The sequence below is a fragment of the Podarcis cretensis genome, assembly GCF_951804945.1.
Source record: "Podarcis cretensis genome assembly, chromosome: 6".
Lineage (NCBI taxonomy): Eukaryota > Metazoa > Chordata > Lepidosauria > Squamata > Lacertidae > Podarcis > Podarcis cretensis.
Window position 1 is genome coordinate 79,885,627 of NC_137175.1, and position 19,537 is coordinate 79,905,163.

At 41.3% G+C, this 19,537-nt stretch overlaps 1 protein-coding gene across 4 annotated transcripts in view; it reads right to left on the bottom strand.

The window, feature by feature from the left end:
• COL11A1 (collagen type XI alpha 1 chain) overlaps positions 1 to 19,537 on the bottom strand; it is a 270,407-nt gene that overhangs the window by 109,012 nt on the left and 141,858 nt on the right. For all 4 annotated transcript variants that reach the window (XM_079981011.1, XM_079981009.1, XM_079981010.1 and 1 more), the window contains 7 exons: positions 18,783 to 18,836; positions 15,204 to 15,248; positions 12,326 to 12,379; positions 12,183 to 12,227; positions 8,753 to 8,806; positions 5,763 to 5,870; positions 2,931 to 2,984 (listed from right to left, as the gene is read on the bottom strand). In XM_079981011.1, coding sequence (XP_079837137.1) covers positions 2,931 to 2,984; positions 5,763 to 5,870; positions 8,753 to 8,806; positions 12,183 to 12,227; positions 12,326 to 12,379; positions 15,204 to 15,248; positions 18,783 to 18,836 — 414 coding nt within the window. The remainder of the gene's footprint in view (positions 1 to 2,930; positions 2,985 to 5,762; positions 5,871 to 8,752; positions 8,807 to 12,182; positions 12,228 to 12,325; positions 12,380 to 15,203; positions 15,249 to 18,782; positions 18,837 to 19,537) is intronic.

The following is a 19,537-nucleotide window of genomic DNA, read 5'->3' on the forward strand; positions in this document are numbered from 1 at the left end:
TAGATGTAATAGTGGCAATTTCTTTCCTTCATTGCTGTTTGGTGTTGGCCAAAAAGGTAAAGGAAAAGGACCCCTGGACAGTTAAGTCCAGTCAAAGGCAACTATGGGGTTGCGCCGAACATCTCGCTTTCAGGCTGAGTAAGCAGGTGTTTGTCCACAGACAGCTTTCCGGGTCATGTGGCCGGCATGACTAAACCACTTCTGGCACAACAGAACACCATGATAGAAACCAGAGAGTACAGAAACACCGTTTACCTTCCCGCCGCAGCGATGCTTTTGAACTGCTAGGTTGGCAGAAGCTGGGACAGAGCAACGAGAGCTAACCCTGTTGCGGGGATTCGAACCACCAAACTTCTGATCAGCAAGCCCAAGAGCCTCAGTGGTTTAGACCACAGCGCCACCTGTGTCCCATGCATTAGTGGGGGCAATACCGCAGGCAGCTGTGGCCACAACACTCCTTCTCTCTCAACAGCCATTGTTTTCTTCCTCTATATGCAGCATCACTGGACTGCCATACACACACAAAAGCAACTGCCGCTCCCCCACCCCCATTCCAAGCATTCTGGGGGAAAGCATTCTGGGAAATATGAAATGGCTCTAGAGTGATGAGGGCAACAGGAGAAGGTGTGGTTTCGAGCATACAGGGCCATCATGGTTATGTCGGGGGTCATTGTCATATGTCATCATGATGGCAGCCAGCTTGCTAAGGCCATAGTTTCTGAGCTTTTGCTTCTACTGCTATTCTTAAGCTTTTGACTGCTGATGGCAGGTGACCAATGGACTGCAACTTAAGTGGCACAGCTCTGGCACTGCAGCCACTCAGTAGAGCATAGCCAGAAGATTGGGAGGTCCTGCAGCCATCCTTCTAATCTAATGCCAATACAGTGGAACCTCGGGTTGTGAATGTGATCTGTGCAGGATGCATGTTTGCAACCCACAACGCCGCGTCTGCGTACGTGCGGGTCGCCATTCAGCGCTTCTGCACATGCACAAAGCGCAATTTAGTGTTTCTGTGCATGCACGAGCGCTGAAACCCAGAAGTAACCCATTCCGGTACTTCCGGGTTCAGCTTGGTGCACAACCCAAAAACACATAACCTGAAGCATCCGAGGTACCACTGTACACTCTTGAAAGAATTTAAAGCTGAATATGGCTTGCAAACTAATTCCATTTTTAGTATAATGAAAACTCAGCTTAGTAAAATTCATGCCAACATCTCCGTTTTGTGAGGGGAAGGTCACGCATTTTCTTTGACGTTCGTGCATGTCATTTGTGTTCATGCTTCTGAATAAAGTAAGATCTCTTTGTTCTTAAGAAATTTCCAAATAGAGTTTTGAAGCATTGACAGACAAGGGAGAGAGATGGGGAGAGAGAGAGTCTGCAATCTCAGACGTTTAGGTTAAAAGGCAGGTGCATCAAAGGCCCACTTCTAAATTCTTGATGAACACTTTCCTTAGCAGTAACCCTATATCGCATTAACACAGAGTGTTTACTGAAAAAATGAAACACCTTGGAATTCACCCAGGTGAAATGGAAACAAAGCAAAATAAGCACAGACTCCCAATATTTTAAAAAGCTAAGAAAAATCAATGTTACTTTACAATTTAAAGTAATACTTTCCTAAAATGTATTGGCAATGATACCTTACACAATGTAAACATGTTGGGGGGGGGGACACCTAGATAGTTGTTCAAGTTGTTAATACCAGAAGATGACAGGGTTTTTTGTTTTTTACATGCATTGCACTGTCAAAAAAGTTGTACAGATTCCTTGTTAATCACAAATTGGGAACAGCATTAAAAATGCATATTCCCTTTTTGCAGATAATGCTACCCTTTATCAAGGATATGGATCCAACCATGGTTTCACTCTTTTCGCTTATTTCAATGGGGCTTGTAATGGAGAATATCCTGTAGGGCTGCCCCAAGTAAACACAAAAACTCTCATGGACTCACATCTGAAGTTGCACAGAGGGGCTGAGTCTGATAAGCTATTCTAAGCTCTGAGGAGTCATCCTGGAAGCACTTAACCTGTGGAGAACTGACATCAAAACTATTTGCCTATATCGTCTTTCCAGAGCTGACATGATATTGTGACTTAGGATTCTCCTAAAGGGAAAAATTAGGCTACCCATTCTGATTTTAAGGTTTTCATGTGTCCTTGCTCCACAGATGACTTCCAAATGCAATCACATGAGCACAAATTGTAGCATAGGAACTAGAACAATGCATAAAATCCAGTATGAACACAGTGATTACAGTTCTCTGCTTTCTTTCTTTTTTAAAATAATAATAATAATTTGATGTATAATGGCATAAATTCACGGAGCAGGGGAGTAACATTTATTATGGCTGAGCATCACTTTATACCTAATCGTATCAGTGCATCATATAATACTTAATGGTCTGTGCTTTCCTTTTCTAGATGTGTAAATTACACAAAGTTATAACCCAGAAACAAAGAAAGATGCCCAGCGAAGTGGACCAATGAACCAAAATGACATTTTTAAAAATCTGATCATTTGACAAGCAATGATCCAGATGCGTGGGGAGCATTACGCATATCATTGCAAATGCTTTTTGAGTAGTTGTATGAGTGAACATGGTTAATATTTATAACACTCAACACCCATCAAGTTGTAGGTTATTCATTTACATGGCAACTGTGGCTGATGGAGGAAACTGCCAAATCTGAGATCCGAGACCAAAACGATCGTCACAATTAGGGCATCAAAACTGAATTATATCATTGAACCAGACTCACAATTTTGTCAGGAAAATGCATATAACCTTTGGACTTCTAGTAGTGACAAGTGACTATCCAAGCATTTGTTTTAAACTGATGTTCCAAGTAAGACCAACCCCGCCCCCAAACCCTAGGATATTCTGCTAACCAAAGCTGTACATTTTTCAACACGAGAGCAAATTCACCTTTGGACCTTGTCTTCCTGGATATCCTGGTAATCCGGGAACACCAAGTTTACCCTGTAAGTTAAAAAGAAGTTTTAATGCATTTCTCATTTGTTTCCTGATGGCTATCACTCTGCCTATGTCCCATTTCCCTCAGAAGAATCATGTAGTTTGTAAAGTTAGAAGGAAACCTTTTGCGTGGATGTAGGCTTTTTTTAAAAAAAAAAAAAATCATGTTTATTCAGCTTTACAAATACAAAGTTATTTTAAAAAACCTACAGATAAATATCCATGTACAGAGATTATTCTGAATCTCAGGACTTCCCTCCATCCCCTCCATGGGGTCCCATTTTAAACATTTATTACCACATATTCTTCGAAACTCCAACTTTTATATCAATGCATATTATCCATGATAATTGCTACACTACAAGTGAAATCAAAATCCTGCTAATGTTTCCACCTGCTTACAGTGCTCTCCTAAATAACTTATAATTTTTTCCCATTCTCTTTAGCTACACATTTCAACTATACCTTCTTGAGTTTGTTAGATGACCTAGTTCACAAAACACCTACATACTAAAGCTGCCATTTGACATAAATAATAATCATTTGTCATTTTCAATTGTGCATGTGGAGAACAGAGCCACCAACCATTGTGAACCTTGCTGGTTTTGCTTCCCCATACTGGGGAGGGACGGTGTCTGTAAATGTCACAGTTCCTTAGACCTTTACTTCTGCTCACAGTTTTTGGATCCAATCCCATACTTGTCATGGTATTTCCCTGCTTTCAGCCCAGAATGAAGAAGCTCAACAGTTGAGTTTTTTGGAGGGAAATGTCGCTCATTTATTCTTGTTTTAATGGGATTAGAATTTAATTGGAATTCAGTGATGACATTCCAATTATGCTTCCATTCATCCATAATTATAATATTGGCTTTCTTGATTCATGACCTTGTTAACAGCTGGGAAGATGTCTCACAACACTGTGGGGATCATTAATTCCGAAATAGCTCCCCACAGTTAAGCGAGGCTGAAAGGAACACTTTCTGGAATGAATGAAGTGACTTTTAAAGTATTTTTATGATAGCTTAAAAGGTCGCTAGCATCAAATCATAACTACAACACTTTCATTCCCTCCTCTTAGTCCATAAATTGTTCTTCCTCAAAGGACTGTGTGTGCAAAACACAGGAAGGGTCACTGAAGGAGATCCCTTCAAAAGATCTTTACAATCAAGCTGGACTTCAGACAGGCTGACCAAGTACCTAAGCAGGAACATGCTTGAATGAAATATTATCTCAATAACTAGTTTTTGCTAGTGGAGAGGGGAGAATAATTTGTGGAACATAGACATTCTTGCCTAGTTGCCTACATGGGATTCTTATTCAGAGGCACAATCCAACACAGCTAATTAAGGAACGATGGCCTTACTCTAGGCCCATTTATGCACTTTACTCATGAGTAAGTAGTAAGTGGTGAAAGTGGGGATGAGGACACTGGCTCCACTCACATCAGAGGGTGATCATGAGTGGGGAATCAACTCCACTCATGAAGGCTCCCTGCACAATACAGAACCCTAGAACTTCAGACGTTTCCCTGTTGCAGATAGTCATCCTCCAACTTAAGGAAGGTAACAGGGATGGCAGGACAGAACTTATTTACTTGTCCTCCATTCATGCATGTTCTACTTGTTCATGAGTATAATGCATGAGTATAATGCCTTCTGTTCTGTTCAGAGTAGACGTGCATTCTCTCCTATAAAAGGATGTGCATATTCAATATCACCTTTAAAGGTAAAGGTAAAGGGACCCCTGACCATTAGGTCCAGTTGTGGCCGACTCTGGGGTAGCAGCGCTCATCCCGCTTTATTGGCCGAGGGAGCCGGTGTACAGCTTCCGGGTCATGTGGCCAGCATGACCAAGCCGCTTCTGGCGAACCAGAGCAGCGTACGGAAACGCCGTTTACCTTCCCGCCGGAATGGTACCTATTTATCTACTTGCACTTTGACGTGCTTTCGAACTGCTAGGTTGGCAGGAGCAGGGACCAAGCAACGGGAGCTCACCCCGTCAAGGGGATTTGAACCGTCGACCTTCTGATCAGCAAGTCCTAGACTTTGTGGTTTAACCCACAGTGTCACCCACATCCCATATCACCTTTAGGCATGCATTAAAAATATTCTGCCTTCTTGCTCTGTATTTCAAAATATTACAAACAGAGACATGTAACTTCAACAGTAAGATGGAGGCTGGAGGTTGAAGGCAGGGAAATGGTTCTTACTTTAGGATCTGCAATCCAAAGGGAGCCGTTCACAACGCTATGTGGTAAAACCTGCCCCTGCTCTGCCCTTTTCCTTCTTTCATCTTATGTTTTCAGTGAAATAAATCACCGTCAACATTTATATGGTGCCTTCCAAATACTCAGACCACTTCAACTGCATTGTTAGGGTACTTTTTTTACTTGTAAGCAGTATTATTTATGCCCGAGGAGAAGACACAGTGGCTTGGAGTTCGTGGCTGAGGTAATATTTAAAACTAGAGACTTCCCAGTTCACTTTCCCCTCCTGGTGTAGCCCCAAACCTACAAAAGTGAAAGATGAGCTGAAATGTATGGTGGAAAAAGTGTTCTTATACAGCTTCAGTAAATCTTTAGGAAAAGATGTGTCTGGGATCTACACGTGTCCCACACGATAGTCCTATTCGGACACAACAAACACTGAAAGAAAAAGGGAATGATTTGTAATTTGTTCATTTGCTTTTTATGCAACATGTGAATTTGCAGCATCTAAAACTACACCAAGATGATCTCATGATACCCCTCCCAAAAAAATCCTGTTGTATGATTGAGTGACTAACCTTTTCTCCAGCTTGACCAGCCCCACCTGGGTCTCCTGTTGGGCCAGAACGGCCTTTGGGACCTTCAGGGCCATCTTCTCCTCGTGGACCAAGAGGGCCAACTTCACCCTTTAAAAACAATTGAATGATGTAAACCAAGTCACCTGCTTCTGCAAATGGGATGCAAAAACTGCTGAAATTATTGGATTGGCTGTTGATGAAAACCTCAGGTCTGCCCCTATTCCTAATTTTAGCCCAACCACGGCCTCACTGTCGCTTTCTAAAACCAGTATTAAGGGGAGAACTGGCACAGAACTTAAGCAGGCTGGATCCCGCGTGGCCTCCCTGTAATTTGAGCACCGAGTGTAACCAAAGGTCTAGTTGTTGCTTGTGGCTTGGCCACAAAAGCCGACAGTTTAACTAAAAGAACCACATCTCTCATGGGGAAAGAAATCCACATTCAGATTTGCAACATTTTTTCATTGTTGTTACAGCAGGCTTTTAATCTTCGGTTGTAACCTTGGCTGTATTGTTTCTGGCCACTACATGTTGCTACAAATTTTTAGCAATTATATCGTTATTGAAATTTTATGCAGTTTTTAATGTGGCCTACCCTTTAACTGATTACAATATAGTTAGACAAGCTAACTATTTAAATGCCACAAATAAATAAAAATTATTGTTTGCTAGTATGAAACTGCATCTGAGTTTTACAGACTTTTGTGAACAGTAGAGACACACACAGGTTGATAATGATGAATAAAACCCTCTGGCTTTGTTGGATCCCATCCATTATTCCATTGTCTCAAACCCTTCTCAATAATCTTTTTTGAAGTCCCATGCACTTTTGAAGACTAGGTCCAGTTTACTCATATGTGGTCTAGGCACATAACTTATCCACTTGGAAGAGTGCGTGAAAGAAGCTTGCATGGGCATTCCTATAATGAGAACCAATGACCACAAACCTGATCACATCAGAGAGTTGGTGCTCATTGGTCTCATCTGGCTTCCTATCAGGTGAGTCACTGTCGTTTATTGACAAGGAAAGGCATAGTTTCAGGGGGCTCAATGTGGGGCAAATGTATCTACGGAGCCAATCCAGAATTCCTGCTGGTGTGCTTGCACTGCACTGCACTGCACTACACCAACCTCCCTCCTGGTAAACAACACTGACCCTGCTACTGGAAAGCTAGCATAGTGATCCCCATCACACACACACACACAACCTTGACAAGCTATTTCTGGATGTAACAGAGAAATTGAGCTACTGTAGGTATCATCAGTATACTGCTGATGCCATACTCCGGATTTCCCAATGACTATTCTGAACAACGTCATATAGATAGCACTGGGGACAACTGTGGCTCTCTATAACACAGATGTAAGGGGCTGACAAACAGCCACCCAAAGCTGTTCTCTGGTACCAATTTCAAAAAATGAGCGTTAAAGCACTGTAACACCGTGCCCCCAACTGGATCTTGTAGAGCCAATCCAGGTGGATACCAGGGTCAATGGTATCAAAAGCCAAGGAGAGATCCATCAAGATTTACAGGGTCAGCACAGCAACCAAGGCTAATTCAGTCCCTAAACCAGGCCTGAACCCAGTCTGAAGTGAGGTTAGGTAAGACATTTCCTCCTTATGTGCCTGGAGCTGGGTCATCATTTGCCAATATTAAGCTGTAAGTTATATTATGAAGTACATATTGTAGACTCAATAATACTTGTATGCATCATTTTGTTAGTTTGAATTCTGTTCAGGATGTGATAAACAGCTTCCACCCTACTTGTGTTATACAGTCTTAATTTATCCTAGCCCACCCATGTTTGTTTAATTGCAAGCAAATTTACTTTAGGAGAATTTGATTGATAACTTTCCTCCAAATTAGTTTTAGCTCTGGTACAGAGCCATAACAAAACATTTCAGGGAAATGTGTTCAACTCTTTTCTCTAACCTACAGGGAAAATGACTTGTTTGTAGTTGTTTATGGCTGCTTCATTGTGCTGTTTTAATTTGTATAATGTCACAAGACTGGCTGACTTAGGGCCTAAGTAGTACTGCAGAGGAGCATCAGGAAAGATTTACAAATAAACCAAAATAGTAGATGAACAATGAGAAAATCAACCTGTTCCAAGAGAACCTAGGTGGAATGAGAGCCAATGCCTGGAATCTATTGCAAAAAGGTCTCTTGAATTAGATCAGGCAGCCCATTGCAGAGAGTGAGAAACTGACAGGATAGATCTTCAAGAGGACTGAAAGGCCTGACCTTGGATATTATTCATTTATTTATTTCATAAAATTTAAACATCACCCAATTGTAAAAACAACAACGATACTCAAAGGAATAAAACAATAAAATTATTGGGGGGGGGACGAGAGAAACTATTTAAAACATTCAAAAGATTAAAATAAATGATAAACTAAAAAGGGTGTGGAAGGACCAGCTTTTATACTGCAAAGCCTTCTGGGAAAGTAAGGTGAACATTCACTTGGAATCCCAGTAAACGTGGGCCAAACGACTCAGAATTAAAACAAGGCTGGTTTGCCTTACTTTGAATGATGACATCAGGTCCCATGCTTAAATTTCCCCTGGCAATGGATGGCAGCCAACTATTCACCAGGAACTGAGTTTTTCTAAGCCTGTTCCCTGATTCCAGTCATGAAGAAAGGCTGCATCCATTTATACGGCCCTGTCTCTTCATCTGAAAGCTCCAACTTAGATCCTTGCTCTCACTAAAAAGGAATGGGGGGGGGGTATCAGGTACAGAGATACAGTGGTACCTCGGGTTAAGAACTTAATTTGTTCCAGAGGTCCGTTCTTAACCTGAAACTGTTCTTAACCTGAGGTATCACTTTAGCTAATGGGGCCTCCCGCTGTCGCGCGATTTCTGTTCTCATCCTGAAGCAAAGTTCTTAACCTGAGGTACTATTTCTGGGTTAGCGGAGTCTGTAACCTGAAGCTTCTGTAAACCGAGGTACCACTGTAATATGAATGAGAGAGAAAAATACTTACTCTGTCACCTTTAAGGCCCATATCACCTTTAAATCCAGGGAAACCATCTTCACCCTGATAAAGGAAAAAATGACACATCATAGTGTTGTTGTTGTTGTTGTTGTTGACAGTTATTAAATAATCTGAATGCATGCATGATTTTAATGCATATAGTAGCTGCACCTATTTTGCTGCAAGTCACAGCAATTTAAACTACTAAAAGTGGAGCATAACAAGTCAAATAATTTAGCACAGCAGCTTCTCTATCAGAGGGGGGAAAGAACACATATTGCCACAGCTGTATTGAATTACTTTTCAGCTTTAAAAGGAGGAATGAATGATGAGAAAGGTGCTTAAGGCAACAGACAAATTCATTTCTTAATTCATCAAGGAGCTCTTCATTATGACATTATTCTTCTGAATTAAATTTCTTTCTCATATGTTCAGGGATTTTTTAAAGGGCTCCCCCCCCCACCATCAAATGCCTCATGTTCAAAAGTCAATTAGGATATGGTCTCAAAGACCAGCTAGCGATTAAGGGTTGATTAACACAGCCATATATCCTTATGTGACAGTCATGTAGCGATGGTGGTGCAGTTAGGAATTGGAAGTTTCAGAAATTAAATTTCCTGCATGCAGAGCCAATCTGAGATGAAGCCCAAGCTCCATAAATCTGATCTCAGCACAGGATGAAGACATCCTGTCATCACCCCTTATTTCTACCTGTCACCTGACTTACGGCCAGCAGTCACAGAAGAGGTTGAGATGGTGCCTTTGTGAAGCTCTGGGATGTTGTTAGAGTGTGTTGTGGGTATCAGCAGCCTTGGGAAATATTATTCCCAAGGCTGCTGGCATCCTTTCTAGGGATGTTCACAGCCTATAAAGTACATTTCTCTCTTTTTTAAAAATAATTTTTTAATTAATTTTCACAAAATTATAAACAAAACAGACAAACAAACATAGATCATAAGCTTATTAAAATTACACTTATTAACATTGTTAAGTGACTTCCTGGCTTCCCCTTGGTTGAATTTCCATGCATATCCTTTTAACGGTTTTCCAAATAACAATTCTGATGAAATTTAACTTAAGCATTAACATCCTTATATCCTTTAGTTTTAAAATTAAACATATTACATCATCACTTAACTTATATGAAATCCTAAGCCAATTAAGTATCTGCAAGCTATTTCCAATTAATTTAATTTTACATATTTAAAATAAAGTACATTTCTATGAGTTCCTTAAATCTAGGATGCTGTTACAGATGCTCACAATCAAACCCTAGATATCAGGAAACCAGAGAAATGAAGTTCTCAGCCCACGTGACCCACCATTAAAGGGACAAGGCATTCCTTTTCAAATATATTGTTACAGATTCAGGGTACCAGAGTCTGTGGGTACAAAGGCATCCATAATTAGATGTAGTAAATGTTATGAATTGCTAAATGCTTGGAGTCTTCACCTGGGAAAGAGACAGCTTTGCAATGTAAAAAAAAAAAAGCAGATTAAGCTTGTCTGCCAGACCAGGGTATCACCTGTAATGGAAGTTTTTAAGCATGACAAAAGTGTTGATGGCCCATCAAAGAAATTTGGTCTTTGAAATAGAGCTTGCCAGGGGAGTATGGGCACAGAAAAAAATGTGCTTTGATTTCCAAACAGAAAACACAACCCTGGAAGCCCCTGGCAGAGATTGGGGGGTGACATGAAACAATATGAAAGTATTTAGGAGCTTAAAGCAATACCGTACACAAAATTGGAAGTCAATTTTACACTTAGGAGCAGATTTTGAGGGGATGAGGAGCACACCTGAGCAGATGGCGAAGCATTTTGGGTGGGGAGGGAAGTTCCACGGCACTCATGGAAATTGTTCCACATGGGCAATGTTTAGTTAGCTACAGCCCGACAGAACCAGTGATCCACATGGGGAACATCGGCTTCTCTATTCTGAGGGCTGCTCCATTCTCCACAGAGCTTTTTGGTAGCTGTACTGACAAAACAATCCCCACGCAAGGGGATGAGGCTCTGTAATACATTTGGCAGCATCTAGCAAGAAGGGAATAACGATTGCATAAGATGTGCACCGAAGCATAGCTGACTCATTACTTACAACCCCCAAAGAGAGATGCTATATTTTAAAGTGTGGAATCTCTCTCTCAACAACTTCTGTTCCTTAGAAATGAAAAGAATGGGGAAGCTTTTCTACGACACCTCAAACAGAAATCGAGCCACGGGGGTCAGATAAAATTGCTCCTAGGTAACGAATCATTCCACGAAAGGTGAGTGCAAGCAGATCTGTATCAGGACCATCTTTATACTGAGGAAGACACTATTCTCTGAGCCGATTGAGCTTGTAGCAAAATGGCCTGCAAAAATGTTTGCCTGCTTCTTCTGAGTGATTTATAAAGTGGAGTCGTATGGTTTGCTGTCATGTAAGAAGGTCCCAGATGAATGACTGGCAGTAAGTTGTTGTTGTTAAGAAAACAGCACGAGTGTTTCACCTCTCCAGTTTGTAGGAGCTGTCTATAGTCAGAAAAGTCTTCATTTCTATTGTGAGCTGAAGACCAACCGTATAGCTCAGTCATGGGATGCTGAATCTTAGGGTTGTGGGTTCGAATCCCATGTTAGGCAAAAATATTCCTGCACTGCAGGGGGTTGGACTAGGTGACCCCAATGGCCCCTCCTAACTCTATGATTCTATTATTCTGTGTAACATTTGGCAAGAAAATCAAAGAGTGGGATTCAACATTGCACTGTGAGAATCATATGATCATAGAATTGCAGAGTTGGATGGGACCCTGAGGATCATCTAGTCCAACCCCCTGCAATGCAAAAATATGCAGCTGCCCCATATGGGGATCAAACCTGCAACCTTGGCATTATCACCACCACATTTTAACCAAATGTGCTATCCAGGCTTTTATAGTGAACATCCCACCAGAGAAAGCATTGCTACTTGCCAGACATAATTATCCCCCTCTGTCCTCCCCACATGCACCATTATGGGGCTTCTCCTGATCCCTGAAGAGCCAATTTCAGGGGGCACTGGTAGGGAAGGGATAGGAAGGCGGAAGCCCCTTTGCCAATGTAGGTTTAGAGTTCATACAATATTTTGCAATAAGGGTGTTAATTAAATAATTCCATCCTGCTCTTCCTCCAAAAGGAGCCCAGGGTCGCAAACAATGAAACAGCAAAACAATTTAACGAATACCTAAAAAAAAACCCCTGAAAGTATTTAAAAGTAATCAAATACCTGCACAGCTACTTTGATCTGCCCTAGTCTTTTGCAGATTTATTCTGCTTCTACTTTTCATGATCATCACTGTAGCTATTTATATCGCACCATCAATATACATGGTGCCTGATTTTCAATTAGATTTTCCATTAATGAGTTGAGTCCTTTTAGTACTAAAATATAAACGATAAAAACTAAGCACCATAAAGAGATTACCTTTTCACCTTTGCCACCTTTGAGACCGCGAACACCGTCAGCGCCCTGTTAGAAAACAGCAGCAATGACAAAGTTACCGGATTGGTTAACGGGAAGAAAACCCACAGGTCTCATTGCGTTTATCAAATATGAGCAATGCTTACCTTTACCCCACGGGGGCCAGGATACCCAATTGGGCCTTGAGGACCTGGAGGCCCCTAAAAGATAATGAAGGATATCTAGATCATATTGCTTTTAAATAATATGCCTACAGCACACAGCTGTAGGTTAACACACATTTATCTCAAAGGTGATCAGGTTTATCTGAGCAGAAACATAACAATAAGTTCATAACTGACCCTGTACCTGGGTATTTCTGTGGATTTGTTGGTGTGGTGAAATGGTGGACATCAAAAACATGGTTTAATGCATGTTTGTGAGTTATATGTGGATTCTGCCTTCTGGAAGAAGGTACATGGTTATAAAGACTAGGACTAGCCGCGTGAGAAACAGTTTCTATCCAAATGCGATTTTGATTTTAAACACAGTGTAAGGTAGTCTCTGTGGGAGTATATTGGATTTAATTAAGGGGTGTCAGAGTTTTTAGGGGGTTAACCAGGCTGGGATAGCTGGGATAGCAGGCTTGTTGGTTTTTGAATGTCTAATGTAGATTTTTTCAATTTTGTTGTTCTGTATGGGACAATGACATTAAAGAGTATGGTAAACGTAATCGTAAAAATGTAAAATGAAGTGTTGCATGAGTTCAATAGCAATTATGGGCAAATGTGGATCTCATTTAATTTGTTCCTAGAAAGTCACATCAGAACCATGTTGACTTTCTCTGCCCCAAGGGTGTCACCAAATGTCACATATAAGTATTTTATCTAGAGCACGGTATTGGCTGACATCTCTGGGCAAAGCTGAAGAAAGTAGATGCATTTGTTGTTTGATGCTTACTGAACTGATATCCCCAACCATTGCCCACAGATGATGATGATGATGATGATGATGATGATGATGATAACTACTACTAGTAGTAGTTATACCCCACTTTCCCCCCTGACAGGATTCAAGGTGACCCATCCCCTCTTCCCAATCTCAAGAAATTATGAGCATTGTTTCATTTAAGAGACTTGGGGAGGAATTCAAGTTCACACTGTTACATACATATTGTCTGTAAGCATTTCTGCCTGCTTAACAAAATGTTCCCCTAGCTCCCCCGACCACATGCTGTTCCAGGGATTCTTCACACACAAACACCCCAAGCCAATCTGGAGGATGTGGGAGAGGAGAAGGGAGAAAGCCCCATTGTAATAGTACTCATCCTTGTGTTGGCTTTCACTAGTGGGACCAGATAGCTAAATCCGGCTCGGAGCTATTGGTGTGCGTTCAGGACAATATACCCTCAGACACGAGTTTGGAATTATTTAGGGTAGTCAACCATCAGATTTAAAAACAACGCTTGACAAAATGGGCAGAGGGAGTAAATAAATCAAAGGTTGAGGAGGACTGGGGGAAATTTAAGACTTATTTACAGAAATACTGCAATTTGGTTGAATGCTAAGAAGGATGCTAGATCATAAATAATTGCCTACCATTGAATTAGATTTGATTTTGATGATAAGTGAGAAATAAGGAAAATATAAATAATTTTTTTTTTGGAGAATTGTTAGATTTTACCTAAATGAGCGGTGATAAATATTGTAAACAAGTGGGTAATTTGCTTGGAAAAAATCTTTTGCAACGATGTAAGTGGGAGCGGGAGATGAGAGGGAGTTCAAAGAAGAGACGAAATTATGTTATGATATAAGTAATTTTTATTTATGCATTTGTATTCAAAAATCTTAATAAATATGAAATTAAAAAAAAAAAGAGTAAATAAATCAAAGGAGCACTCTGATCTCATCTGAACTCAATGCATCGAGGCTGCACTCCATAGACTGAGAGATGATGAGCCATGTCAATTTCTTTAATGCATTGAAGGGAATCCAAGGTAGCATTTATTTCTCACCTATCCATAGGTTGAATTGTGAAAATGGAGTTGTGAGTAGGGCAATAACTGTATAGATTGAAACCGAAATCTGTCCCCATTCACTGCGTTGTTAGCCAAGCTCCTAATGTACTTTATTTTGAAGATAGTCTGAGGGGAATTAGTGCAGCTGAGTGTGACGAGATGTGCCTTGACAACACGGATGCCGTGCCAGGTGAAGATTCAAAATCCTTCAGGAGGATCAATATGTAAGTCCTCAAACAGGCAGAGGGTGGTGAGGCTTTGCTGGTCTGCTTAAACCATGAGCATCTCTTTTTAGAATGGCAAATTCACTCTAACTGCTTCGTTATTTCATTTTCAGAATATTTCATGGGCACAGAACTGGGAGGCTTAGGTTACTCCAATACACAGAGTATACAAAATATTCTATTCCTCACACACATTCCCTTTACTTTGAGCACTTTTGCTTCATACTTAAACACAAAGGAGCCTGTTGACAGAAGAGCAATCAATAAATGTCTGGTGGTGCATGCTGGAGGAAAGTTTTTTACAGGAAAGGGAGGGGGGAAGCCACAGGTTCGGTTTGCAGCAAAAGAGATTTTACTTGGATTTCTAGAAATTCTCCTTGACTTTAACATGAGTTGGCAGGTGGAAGGAGTTGCCTGGAGAAAATACTCAAATCCCTTCCTAGGGTGGTGATTCTTTAAAAGAAGAACTCTGATAAACATTTCTAATGTGTGGTTTAAATCCAGGATTATTTGGGCAGGGTGCTTTAAATAGTTGGTGCACCCACAAGTTCCAAGAAAGGAAGTGTGGAAATAGCAGGTACCAAGGGGAGAGGAAGCTCACAGTTCAGTACGCATTCCATCTACCTACGCCTAAAATAATTCATACCTTCCTCAGCGGAGAAAGAAAATAAATGTTCAAAATTGGGACTCTAATCCCGATTTTCAGCATGTCAACATTTTGTTGTGATCCTTCCTAAAGGCATAATAATATGTTCATTCCATTCTAAATGTTATGAGAATTATGTCAAGAAAACACAAACATACCAAGGAACCTTTCTCTCCCGACTGTCCTTCTTTGCCTGGGTGACCCTATGGGCAAAAATATATATTGGGGGAAACACTTAGTTTGTGAAAAGTAACATCTCATTATACAGATTCAATTGAATTTATACTCTTCTACATATGTACAAATTCAGCCTTCTTCTCAAACTCTCCCATCAGCTCCAGGTATCATGGCCTATAATGACAGATGATGTGAGATGGAGTCTAAAAACATCTAGGGAACATTGCATTGGCTGCCCCTGCCCTGGAGCATTTTGAAAAGCCTATGGGAAATGAAGAGATTGATCTGATTACATTGGCAGTATTACGTCTCTTCAGTGCCTTTCCTTGAAATGATGAATCACTGGCTAGAGTAAAAAGTCTTTTTTTTTTCTTCTGAAGCTGCTGTTTTGTTTTAGGTCCAAAGCATTCTAGGAAAATAATGCAAGAGCATGTAAACCATTCCAGAGTTTCCCCATTCAATGCATTTTCTCTGGAAGATGGGAATTGATTATTTTTATCTTGTCACCGAACATTACACTAAGCACGCCATTAAAGTTATGGCACAACAAAATGAAAGCAAACAGTAATGGAAATATTTTATAGCATGTGGAAATCAATAGCCAGGAGGCTTTTTTTGTTGGGCAAAATCCACATGTGGTTGAAGAGCATAATCAATCTTTAGCGTCAGCGTCCATATAGCCATCTTCAAAATATCAGAATAATTATTAGTTTTATGTGACTCAGACACTCGCAGCTGCCTATGCTTTCTCAGTTCAATCCACTCCTTTCCTTTACTCTAATATATATGTCGCATCACCTCTCGCGTCCTTCAAATCCCCTCAAAATCTTCTTCAGCCCATAAAAGCTACAACCAAAGCACATGTAACCTTCAGATTTAGGGTACAACCCTAAACAGACTTACTTGGGAATAAGTCACATTGAATTTCAGAAGAGAAATGCCTAGGAATGCACTAGTTAAGTTTTAGGTTTACGGTCATACCTCGTGTTACGTTTGCTTCACTTCGTGGCTTTTCAGATTACGAACGTGGCAAACCCGGAAGTGTTTTCTTCTGGGTTCAGCACACGCGCAGAAGCAATCTGCACACTTCACGCATGCGCAGAAGCGATCTGCACACTTTGCACATGCGCAGTAGCGAGACTCTACTTACAGACTTTTCAGGGTTCAAACGGCACCCGAAACAGATCACGTTTGTAAGTGGAGGTACCACTGTATTCAATTTATGCATTGCTTGCCACTAACAAAAAAGTCCCAAAGTGTGCTTTACAATCAGAGTTGAAAATACAACAAAATTCCCATAAATATTATTAAAAACAGACTTAACAATACAGAATCACATTAAATGCCTGGGAAAACAAAAACAAAAAAAGGATTTGCCTGGCACTGAAACGATGACAAAGTTGTCACCCAGGGAGAGCGGTCCTTAAACTGTTGTTCTTCCTCCCCAAGGAACTTTTGGAATTAGAGTTTCCTGAGCGGCTAGGAATTTGTAGCAAAGAATTCTCAACACACCTAATCAGGGGTGGACTTTGGTAATATGGCTCCCTAAGCAAGGACAAAAATTGGTGCCCCCCTGCCAAACATTTCTTGCTTTCACCAGTGGCGTAGCGTGGGGGGTGCAGGGGGAGCTGGCCACACCGGGCGCAACATCTGGGGGTTAGGGAAATCCACAGGTTAGGGGGCGCAAATCCACGGATTAGGGGGCGCAAATCCATGGGTTAGGGGGCACAAATTACTTGCCTTGCCCCGGGTGCTGATAACCCATGCTACGCCACTGGTTTTCACAAGTCCGCCTACTCCCTATTGGGCAGACAGTGCTGAGGTTTGGAACTGTTCTGCCCTTTGCAACCCTGTGGTGGCACTGGGTGTAGGGCCTGGTTGGATCGTAGCTGGCCTACAAACTGGCCAGTCACAGGCATGCTGCTGTGCAGGACCTCCCCCAGGGGCAGGGCCAACTGTGCCGCCATGTGTCGCTTGGGTCCACTGCCAGGGAATAAATAGAGGGCCTGCCCAGGCCTCTTCACCCAGAATTTGTTAAATCACCATCTCCCCTCTCACTCTGCATGTGCTCTCAAGTGTGCTATTTTTCACCTCCTTAGCTCAACACTCTGTGCATGGCAACAGTTCGCACTGCCCTAAATCTTGTGCTGACTTAATGAACCAAAATGCCCAGGATTCTTTGGGAGAAGTGAAAAGGTAAAGGACCCCTGACAGTTAAGTCCAGTTGCAGACAGCTCTGGGGTTTGCGGAACTCATCTCGCTTTACAGGCAGAGGGAGCCGGTGTTTGTCTGCAGGCAGTTTTTCCAGGTCATGTGGCCAGCATGACTAAGCCACTTCTGGTGCAATGGAAGACCGAAACCAAAGCAACACATGGAAATGCCATTTACCTTCCTGCCGGAGTGGTACCTATTTATCTACTTTCACTTTTGGGCGTGCTTCGAACTGTTAGGTTGGCAGGAGCTGGGACTGAGCAACGGGAGCTCACCCCATCATGGGGATTCGAACCGCCGACCTTCTGATCAGCAAGCCCAAGAGGCTCAGTGGTTTACACAACTAAACTGGTGCATATTGCATTGTAGCACAGATATACCCTAAATAATTCTGGCATACCTGCATGTCACACATACAGTGGCACCTCGGGTTAAGTACTTAATTCATTCTGGAGGTCTGTTCTTAACCTGAAACTGTTCTTAACCTGAAGCACCACTTTAGCTAATGGGGCCTCCTGTTGCTGCCGTGCTGCCGGAGCACAATTTCTGTTCTCATCCTGAAGCAAAGTTCTTAACCTGAAGCACTATTTCTGGGTTAGCGGAGACTGTAACCTGAAGCGTCTGTAACCTGAAGCGTCTGTAACCTGAGGTACCACTGTATTATAAAGACAAAATGTTTTAAATAAACAAACAAAAAACAGCCTCCATATCTATCCAGTTTAATGACCACTTTGTGTTTTATGAAGGTGCTTTGACCCATGAGAATTTTTACTACATTATATGTGCTTGTCAACCTTTAAAGGTGTGGAAAGACACTTCACTGTGATTGCCTCCTTTTCCTCATTCCAATTTAACATTTCTCATGTTTCGGATCGTAACATGAAAGCAATCCTGAGCACCAGAAAGTTAAAGCTACACCCTCTCCCTGCACCCTGCAATAAGAAATCCAGTGAACTAATTCTGCCAACAGTGTTAAAATTCACATTTAATTGAAATGACAGCTCTATCCTAACAATTCCATCACGTTCATTTCCGACGGTTTGCATCTGTGCAAGAGAAAACAGGTTAGACACCTAAATGCTCTTCCTTTCTTTATTTTTTTTTTAAAAAAAAGAATCAGTATCACTGCAATTTCTTATCTGCTGTTGCAGTGGCTCCTTTTGAAAATTAAAGTCCTTGATGAGAAACATGAATCAAGTTCAAATAATAAAACTGGGTATGTTTCACAAGGCCTGCTCCAACTATCAGTGATGCAATTTCCTTGCTGAAATTCAGGAACGTGGACCCGTGAAGTGATTTATATATAAAAATAATTGAAATAAAAATGGGCAAAACTTTATTCTACTTACGGGAGGGCCATCAGCACCAGCAAGTCCCGCAAGGCCAGGCTTGCCCGGAGGTCCCTGGAGAGGAGATGAAAACACATTTTTGAGAAGGCAATCAACAGATAAGGCATCGCAGGCTTCAAATGTCTGAAAGCCAAAGGATTACTTATGAATGAAGCAGAAATGTGATCTGTAAGCAGGAAATGAGATAATACTCCAAAATTCAAACCGAGCAAAATGCAATCTGGATGCGCCACAAGTAAAAGCAACCTTATTACATTTACTTTTATTTATTTATTCCAGAATTTGTATCCCACTCTTCTTTCCCAAATGGAAACGTTGAAACATTGGTAAATGTCAGTGTTCACATGCGAGTGCTAACAACCCCAAATACATTTCTGTGACTGTCTCAAAGCAGACATATATATCTAGTCTTTAGAAACCTATCAGTGAATACAGAATATTTCATGTGTTTTGTGTTCTTTCTGTGTCAGTTTGTTTGTGGGATGAGCAGGAATTCTCTTTACCAAATGTAGCAGATACATCAAAGTGACTAACATTTAGTCTGAAAAACCATGCACATAAAATCTACAAATACTTAAGATAACAGAGGGGGGGGAATAGTTGGGGAGCCTGAGAAAAATGCCATTCTGGGGGGGGGGGGAATCATTTGCATTTGTCTGTGAAATGAATGCAGCAAAGGGAATCGAAAGACCTCACTGATAAGGACATTCATCATCAACAACAATAGCAACATCTGTGCATGCAGATCTTAATCT